Source organism: Thalia democratica, chromosome 2 (assembly GCF_965202585.1).
Source record: "Thalia democratica chromosome 2, ktThaDemo2.hap1.1, whole genome shotgun sequence".
Classification (NCBI taxonomy): Eukaryota; Metazoa; Chordata; class Thaliacea; order Salpida; family Salpidae; genus Thalia; species Thalia democratica.
This window is the reverse complement of record NC_139166.1, coordinates 22,991,635-23,001,718: the sequence shown is the minus strand read 5'-3', so window position 1 is coordinate 23,001,718 and position 10,084 is coordinate 22,991,635. Positions and strand designations below refer to the sequence as shown.

General features: G+C 27.1%; 1 protein-coding gene across 1 annotated transcript; it reads left to right on the top strand.

The window, feature by feature from the left end:
* The first annotated feature begins 6,958 nt into the window (after positions 1 to 6,958).
* Positions 6,959 to 7,954, top strand: LOC145828456 (WD repeat-containing protein 82-like). The gene has a single exon (XM_082936216.1). The coding sequence runs from the start codon at positions 6,959 to 6,961 to the stop codon at positions 7,952 to 7,954; it is 996 nt and encodes a 331-aa protein (XP_082792342.1).
* Positions 7,955 to 10,084: the final 2,130 nt, after the last annotated feature.

Below are 10,084 nucleotides of genomic sequence, written 5' to 3'. Positions count from 1 at the left end.
TTTCAAGTAATGTTTTTTTTTCAATCTGCAATGTTAAAATTGTAACAACAGTTTTTCATGATATAAAAAAAAATTAATATATGTAACAAATTCTTAATGAACATATAAATAAATATCAAAAGTTGATAACAATCACAATAAAAGTGATCTTTAAAAAGGTAAAACATTATTGATCAATTATTGTTTTTATGTGTCACAATGGCAACTATTGCATTATCAAATTTCGAAACTTTTAATTTTAACCTTAGTTGAACTTTTTTATAGGAAAAAAACAAATAAATTATTGCATTTTCAAATGTAAAACACTACTTTTTCGTCTTACTAGAAAAATTTCCTAATCAAAAATTTATCTTTTTAACTTTGATTTTAGATAAACTTTTTAAAATAGATAAACTAATACTTTTGCAAGAAAAACATTGTTTTTATTTAAAGTATCTATATCAATTTTAAATTGAAAAGTTTAAAACTTTCAAAGCTAAAAAAAATATATTTTTACAACTTAAAAAATGATTTCATCCATATTCTGAATAACTGTTTTTATAGTTGAAAAATTGTATATCGAATAAAAAACAAAATACAAATAATTGTTTACCAAGTACCTAATATTTTAGGTGTTATTGAGTAGTTTAAACTTTAATAAGGCTTCAACTATGCAATTAGGTTGTTTTTATTTTGTAAAGATTTAAAATTAAAGTGTACATTACTCAGTGACTAGCACGTTATTTTTTGCATAATATAAGTATATTAATATTCAAAGTTTTAGAAAACTTTTTTATTTACAGTTTTAGTTTCACATTTAAAAAGGACCAGTTTAGAATAAAAACCCAGCAGTTTGTTTGGTGGAACCAATTTTTTTTAACTAAGATTAATCAGTTTTTGTTTTAAGTTACAGTTAAAAGTTGAAACTTCAGTAAATAAAAACTAGTGAGAAAAAATGAAGGTTTGTCTAAAGTGATACTTGAAACACTTCATTAACTTTTACTACTTACACAACAAGCAGTAAAGTGTCATGTTATATCAGACTCCTTAAAAAATGAAGAAAAAAGAGCTCTCTTTTTAAACCATTGGGAATGTATTCAATAATATGAATTCTGTTTTCTTCTATCCGAATAGTAATAAAGTGATAAAAAGCAGAAACTGAAAAAAAAAATTGTGTTTTTAAAAAGACTAAGAATTATAAACAACATTTGTAAGCTTTTTTATGTCAAATTAAACTTTTTGTTTTATTTTATAAAAGTTAAAATTTTAAGCTAAACAAAAAATATAAAATTAAAAAACTCAGGTAGCAATAGTTTAAATTAAACTTTTCAATTTGTTTTTATAAAAGATTAAGTTATTTTTATACTACTTGTTGGTTGTGATTTCAAAAATCAAGTTACAGTTTTAATATTTTTTAGACATTCAAACTCAGCATTTAGTTTAGTAGATACATGTTTTAGTTCTACTTTAAAGTGTGTACAAATATTTGTTATTACGCAGTATTTAGGAAGTACTATAACACTGAATAAACTAAATTCAAAATGTATTGATTTTAAGATAAAGTAAACTTATTTGAAAACAAAAAATCTAAATATTTAAACAAAAAAATAATTGTTTAAAACTGAGTTTTGAAAAAAAGAACTTCTACAAAATCGAATGCTCTAAACAAAGCTTGCGTTTAAAAATACTCCCATAATAAAACAAAATTCTTTAAAAAAAAATATTTTCAAATATTAGTAGTTTTATTTATAACATCTTTCTTTAGTCAAAACTAAAGATGGGAGTAAAATTCTTTACTGTTTTGATGAAAGAAACTATTATCATAAAAGTAAATGAAATTCATATTTTTATTGCTTTAGTATCAATATTTGTTCATAACTGAAAAAGCTCTAGTCAGACCTTATTTTTATGAATAAAGTAAGAATTGGTTTGTACAGAATAAACTTATATTAGTAAATTTTAACCAGTTAGACAAATATAAAATAACTTAGAAGCTAAAGTAGCTAGCTAAAGTCAAGAACTATTTTGAAACAAAAGTCGCAAACTAAGAAATAACTACTAAAACAGCTAAAACTTCTTTGACAGTTTGTTTAAAAATTTTACTATGTACTTGTTTAAAATACAGTTTATGTGATTTATATACGTTTTAATGAGTTTACACTTGATTTTAACCTTTATACTTTTTCATAGAGTTTAAAAGGTTAGTGAAAGTTTGTTAATTTTCTAATTCAAGTAGAGTAACAATAATTGTTCATTTTTCACTAATTAACAACGCTAGCAAAGCCAACACTAATATGTGATAAAAAATATGCATTTGTTGCAATATGATAAAATTTTTTACAATAGCTTAAAGGTTGCTATGCTTACACAGCAGATTGCTTTGAAATAAAAGAATTAGTAAAAGCTTGTTTAGATAAAAAATTGTTCTTAGATGCACAAGGACTAATAGTACAGAGCTCAATACAAAGTTTTTCTCAAAATAGACAAAAACGTAGCTTGTTAAGTTTTATAAAAGTAGTAAAATTATTACAATTATTTTATATAGCATAAACTTGTGAATAAGTTTAGAAAACTTTTAAACAATTTTTTAATTTAAAATTTTTAACATTGTTTTTTATAGCTTTTTTAGTTATTTTATTACGATTTATATTTTAAGATTACAGTCAAATTTATATTCAATCATCATTATTCCGAAAAACTAAGAAATGTTATTTTCTGTTTCAAAAACTTAATAGAAATTAATTGAGGAAATGACAAGCAAGTTGACGTTGCAGCATTTAGTGTAGTATTCGCCAAGTATTCGATGTAATTTTGTTTCGGAGAATTCTCGTATAAAGAGTCAAAAATGGTCTTTAAAAGAGGTACTGGCGTCTTCCTTAAGGTCTGTTGTTTTGCAATTCAGTCTTTGATTTTTATTTTTTGACGTATTTTCTCAAAAATGACGTCACAAAAAAAAATCACTTTTCGTCATAAAAAAATAGTTTCGGAGAATTCTCGTATAAAGAGTCAAAAATGGTCTTTAAAAATGGTATGGGCGTCTTTCTTAAGGTCTGCAGTTTTGCAATTCAGTCTTTGATTTTTAAATTTTGACGTATTTTTTTCAAAAATGACGTCACAAAAAAAAGTCATTTTTCGTCATAAAAAAATAGTTTCGGAGAATTCTCGTATAAAGAGTCAAAAATGGTCTTTAAAAGAGGTATTGGCGTCTTCCTTAAGGTCTGTAGTTTTGCAATTCAGTCTTTGATTTTTATTTTTTGACGTATTTTTTTCAAAAATGACGTCACAAAAAAAAATCACTTTTCGTCATAAAAAAATAGTTTCGGAGAATTCTCGTATAAAGAGTCAAAAATGGTCTTTAAAAATGGTATGGGCGTCTTTCTTAAGGTCTGCAGTTTTGCAATTCAGTCTTTGATTTTTAATTTTTGACGTATTTTTTTCAAAAATGACGTCACAAAAAAAAGTCATTTTTCGTCATAAAAAAATAGTTTCGGAGAATTCTCGTATAAAGAGTCAAAAATGGTCTTTAAAAGAGGTATTGGCGTCTTCCTTAAGGTCTGTAGTTTTGCAATTCAGTCTTTAATTTTTAATTTTTGACGTATTTTTTTTAAAAATGACGTCACAAAAAAAAGTCATTTTTCGACATAAAAAAAAATAGTTTCGGAGAATTCTCGTATCTTTTTCCTTTAATTATTGTTTTTAAGAACACTTCTGCAGCTGTTCTAACACTACAATTTTCTATGTGATATAGTAGAAAACAGTCAATAGCTGTCTTAATAAATAGCTCCTCATCACAAAGTTGGCTCAATGGTGAAATATTTTTTTTGGCATTTTATTTAGTTCTTAAATGGATCTATAACTTTTTAACAAGTATTATTATTATATAAAAAGCATAATGTTGCTAAAAATATACTTTTAGAATTTAAAATACTTATAAATTGAATTTAATAAAGAAAGTTTAGATTGTTTACAAAAAATGTTTACACAAAGTTAAGTTAGAGTTTGTTTTGCTGTGGCAACCAAGAATCGTAAAACTATGGACTTTAAAAAATATGTTTTTGTATTCAAAGCAGAAATTTAAAAGTTTTGATAGTATAAGAAGGTTATAGTGATATAAAATTTAAAAAAGCTTTTATAACTTATCGCTGATTAATTAGACAAGTTATTTAACAATAAATTTTCAAAAAAAAAAAAATGAACATATAAATATAGCATCGTCAGTAAAAATTCCTCTGACATTATAGTTTTTATTTTTATCGTTTTTAAAGAACAACAAAAAAGGAAAACTATACTACTTATTTTAATGTTGCATAAAAAAACCACGGTAATCAAAAATTTGTTTGTAAAAAAATTTGATTACTGAAAGTTTTAATACAAATTACACCACAATTTATCTAGTTTGTTTTACAAACTATAATTATCTTTTCAAACGATTATCAGTTAATAGCTATTTACAAATACCAAGTAACTTGTTTTAGTAAACTTTAATCTGAATTGATTAAATTAGTCAGTTACTCTAGTAACTATACTTTTATTTTTAAAATTAATTTTAAATGTTATTACTTATTGTACTAGTGTTTTGAAAACTATTTTAACTTTGACAAATATATATTTTATTAACTTGTTTTTATAACTAGTTTTATGTTTTTTTTATGTGCCGTTTCTACTTTTTTTTTAAAATTTTTGTAATTAAATTTTATTTTATTGAATAGAGTAAATTAATATTATTAAAAATTCTATAAAGAATTAAAACTTTAACAATCTTTTTAGAAATTGTTATTTAACCATTAAAAATTATTCAATGTAAAAAACTTTATAAGTCATTTTATATTAGATTGGCTAAAAAATTATATTTATAATCAATTTAGGTTGAACAAACTAATTTAAAACTTAAAGATTAGTTTGAAAAACTATTGAGCAAAAAGAGGACGGAACGGAAATACTTTTTTTTAAGAAATAAATTTATTTTTTTTAAATCTAAAACGTCTTTAAAACAATCAAAAACTGATTTGCAAAATTACAAAACTTGATAAAGACTCTTAATCTTTTTTTATCACTTAATATTCGTTATGAGGTAATACACTTAAGATATAATTAAAAAAAAATTATTCTTCTATGACTTAATTGTAATAGAATCGATAAACAATAGTCAATTTTCAAAAAAAGAAATCTTGAAGAAGGAGCCTATTCTATTCTGAATAATTAATTTTAATATTTCTAGGAGAAATGTTCGAAACAAGTTTTTTAAAGCAAAAAATGATTTTTTTGTGACGTCATTTTTGAAACGTTTTTAAAACAATCAGAAACTGATTTGCAAAACTACAAAACTTGAAAAAAAATTTTAAGTTTTTTTATTACTTTATCTTCATTATTAGGAAATACTTTAAGGAAGTGTTTTAAAAACGATTACTTTTACATGAATTAATTTAAAAAAAAAAATAGTCAAAAAAAATTTCAAAATTAAATTTTTGAGTAGATGCAAATGCTCCATACTATTCTAAATTAACAATATTGCCTATTTATAAGAGTATTTTCCGAAACAAGTTTTTTAGGGCGAAAAATGACTTTTTTTTATGACGTCTTTTTTGAAAAAAAACACGTCAAAAATTAAAAATCAAAGGCTGAATTGCAACACTACAGACCTTGGGGAAGACGCCAATACCATTTTTAAAGACCATTTGTGACTTTTTATAGGGGAACTCTCCGAAACCATTTTTTTAACGACGAAAATTAACTTTTTTTTGTTACGTCATTTTTGAACAAAATACGTCAAAAACTAAAAATCAAAGACTGAATTGCAAAACTACATACCTTAGGAAAGACGCCCATTCAATTTTTAATGACCATTTTTATCTCTTTATATGAGAATTCTCCGAAACTTTTTGATTATAGCAATTGTTTTTTTTTTCTTTGTGACGTCATTTTTGAAATAAAATACGTCAAAAATTAAAAATCAAAGACTGAATTGCAAAACTACAGACCTTAAGGAAGACGCCAATACCTCTTTTAAAGACTAACTTTGACTCTTTATAGGAGAATTCTCCGAAACAAAGTTTTTTTAGGATATCAAATAGAGAAAAAAAAAACTACTATTGTGACGTAATTTAAGGTAATTTAAAACTTATATACTTAAAAATAAAAACTGTTTTCTAAAATTTCAGACCATCCAGAAAAAGAAGGTACTTTTTTTTTTGGTATATACTTAACTTTTATATGATAGATTATCTTTTTAAAAAAACTTCGAATACTTGGCGAATACTTGGCGAATACTTGGCGAATACTACACTAAATGCTGCAACGTAGCAAGTTGTGATGCAATTTATCCTCGTTAGCGACAAAGTTTAAAAAAAAAAACACTTAGTTTAAGAATTTTACAATATCTGTTTTGTTCATAGACAGACTAAAGCTTATTATACAATTGAAAAACTAAAAAGAGACCTAAAATAAAAACACAACTAATTTATGAATTGTTTAAAAAGATTAATAAAAAAAACCTGATGGTTAAGAATGTTAGATTATTTCATGAATTTCCTGTCAAGACCAGATTTATATTTTGAGTAAAATAATACCGAAAAAACAACGGAAGATTTTAGTAAGAAAAATTTTAAACTTTAATAATTTTTAGTCACAACTAAGTTAACTGGTTGAAGATTATGAAAACAACGTTTACTCAACACTTTGAAAAAAAATCAACAAAAAAGCTCCACTTATATGAAAAACACTTTAACTTTAGCATGTATTAAACTTTTACTAATTATTAACACTTTTCAAGTAATGAAATAAAACTAAGAAAAAGATGCAACAACGATTTTTTAATTAATACATATTTTTAACTCAATGATAGTAATTTATAACAACCTAACTAAAACTTTTACTTGCAAAAAACATAAAAAATTATACTTTGTAGTATATAGCCTACTCTTCTTTATATTAAACAACTTGTCATTCTTTAAAACTCTTACTTAAATTTTTCAGACGTAAAATGGATAGTAAAACAAACATTCAACAATTCATCAGAAAACACGTCTCCCGCTACAACACAAGATCCATCAACAGCGTCGACTACCAATTGGACGGTCAACTTCTGATAACTTCCGCGGACGACGACACTATACGCTTGTACAAATCCCACAACCTTCATCAGACGAGGCACAGCAGAAAATACGGTGCCGCCGGAATTAAGTTTTCCTCTGACGGCGAGTCCGCAATTTTTTGCTCCACCAAAATAAACCACGACATCCGCCATTACGACTACAATAAAAACAGCTTCATCAGGTACTACCAAGAACACACGAAGCCTGTGAAAAGCATTGCGATTTCTCAGACTCCCGGTGTGTTCGCTTCGGCCGGACTGGACAAAAAAGTTTGCTTTTGGAGCTTGGGGGTGCCGAACCCGACCGCTCAAATGAACTTCGACTTTTGTCAGGGAAACTTCGTCCCCCGCGTCTGTTTGGACTCTTTAGGAAGGACTGCGGTTGCCATAAACTCAAAAGTGTACATATACGCAAGAAACTATTTAAAAGGGCCAGAAAGCATTTACCTTATCCACTGTGTCAACCCGCAAACAGACATGCTGACAGATCTCAAGTTCAGCCCCGACGGAAGAAACTTATTGCTGTCGTACAACGGCAAGCTGGTGGTGATTTGCGCGTACAGCGGAAAAGTGATCATGGAAATAATAAACGAGCACCAAGCTCGAGCCGACTTCTCCGGAGACTCAAAGTTGCTGGTGGCCGCTTCAAACGACGGATGGGTAAAAGCGTGGTGCGTGGACGATTGGGAGGAAGAGTTCGGACAGAGAAGCGCGGGTTGCTCCCATTTGTCCAGCCTCAAGTTTCATCCGAAGACCAACCAGTTTGTAACGACCAGCCGGAATCAGCTGACTTTTTGGGACACCGAGTTTTATTTTCCGTCCTCTGTGCCCAAGAAGCGTCGGGTGAAAAAAGAGTGTAAAAGAAAAAGGAAGAGGTTTTATTGATTTAACAATCAGGTTAAACTTGAAGCTAATAATTCTAAACTGTGATAACAAGTTTCTGTTGTGAATAGAATGATTTTTTCTTCTAGGTTATACAAGACTCACAAATAGTAAAGTAGAATAAAACTTGAAGATGTGTCTCTTGTGAAACCTAGAAAGTATACTTAAGTATGGGAAAAATGCTCCCAAAACATGAGCGTTTAAAACTAAAATTTTAGTACTTTATTCAAGGCTGACGTTCAAATAATTTATCATAATACATCATTAAGCTGTAAAATTTTGTTCCACATAATTTAAAAATTCATAAAAGTTGTTATTAGAATGACTAAGCGTGATGCTATTATTGAAACTTGTTGGACAGGACTCCCATGAAAATAATGTTAAATGAGCCTAAAATACCAAAATTCACAGTTTATAACGCAATGAGAAGGCAAGATCTTCCTAAAAGAGGTATTTCGCTCATAAAACAGCAACATCATAGCCTTTAATGAGTAAGGAGGGAGCCCAAATGATCCATATGAAAAATGACTCGGGATTTAAATGCGGATCCAATATCAAAGAGAACATTTGTAATAGATGATAACAATAATATTAAGTAGTATTAATTATAATAACAATAGAATAAAGAAGTATTAGCATTTTATTGTCCTTAAACAAATGGGGGAAAGCTAATAAAGCTAGTCTCCTTTTGAAATTTCTGTAAAGTAGCCAAAATTAGAAAGCCAAAATCAATTTTCAGATAAAAAATTCATTATCAAGGTAAAGTTACATTCATAAAATGATGGAGTGCTGTATCAACACTCTGAGGATGTTCCAGAACACATGACCAATGTATTTCACCAAAGAGACCAGCGCCTGTCATGGTTTGGGCTACAGTGTTAAATTTTTTGAAATATCCGCTAGTTTTTGTGAGACAGGGTGTAAAGTATAACTCAAGTGTACGTTAATGACATTTTACACCCTGCCTTGCGTGATTTAAGAGAGCATTTCAAAGTTAAAGGTTTTATTTTCCACCAGGACAGTGCTCCATCTCATGCCTACACTTACACCCAAGCTTGACGCATAGACTATTTCTCTCGGGTATTAGCGAGAAATTTTGGCATCCTTCGTCGCAAGATCTCAACCCAATGAGCTTAAGTGTTTCGCTAGTGCTGAAAAGTGAGGCATAAAAGCGACACAATGTGGAGTCTTTTACTCTTCACCTTAAATCTAGCGTCAAAATACCGAAGAAAAAGTTGCGTGTACAGTTGAGAGTTCCAGCGGATGAACTAAGCAAATAATTGATGCTGAAGGAAGAGATTGTTATTGATACAGATTGTTGAAAACAGAACGTTCTATTGTTTCGTGAGACTTTGAAACATAGGCAAGCAGCTTTTGTTTTTATTCACTGGTTTGAAATAATGGCATTGTATCTTTTTCGGGAGCATTTTTCTCATCCTGTAAATATTCTATCTATCAATTTAAATGTGTATTTGTTTACGTTTAGACTTTATACATTTATTAAACTAAAATTTTTGTTTTGTTTAATGTTTAATCAGAATCCAGTTGTAAATAAGAAATGTTCTTCTTTTCAATAAAACTTAAACATTTTGTTAATATTTATCTTCCTAGTTTTATGAATTTAATACAAGCAAGTTACATCGTTTTAATAGATCTTTGTTTGAAATGGTTTTGAAAAAATAACTTTTAAGTTTGAACTGTTTTTAAATGTTTACAGATAAAACAAATATAAACTTTAATGTAGTTGTTTTAACTAATGGTCTGTTGTTTTTACAATTATTTTTCATTTTATTTCTTAATAAAATTATAGCATTTTATGTTTTTGTATTAACGTTAGAAAATAATTTAGAAAATGTTTATATGACTTTCGTAACAGTTTATTGAATATATCAAATGATTATTAATTAAAAACAAACATGCTTAAAACATTTCTTAAATTATGCTTATCGAGAAAAAGTTATAACTCTTTATGATCATTGATATTTTACGACAAACATTGTTAAAAACTTCTACTTGAAAAAATTTGAACACATGTTCTACTTTATAAAAAAAAAACTTTTACAATTATTAATGAATTATTTCTTCATTATTTATTTTTAAGTTTTCTTAAAAAATATATTATCTTTGTTTTTG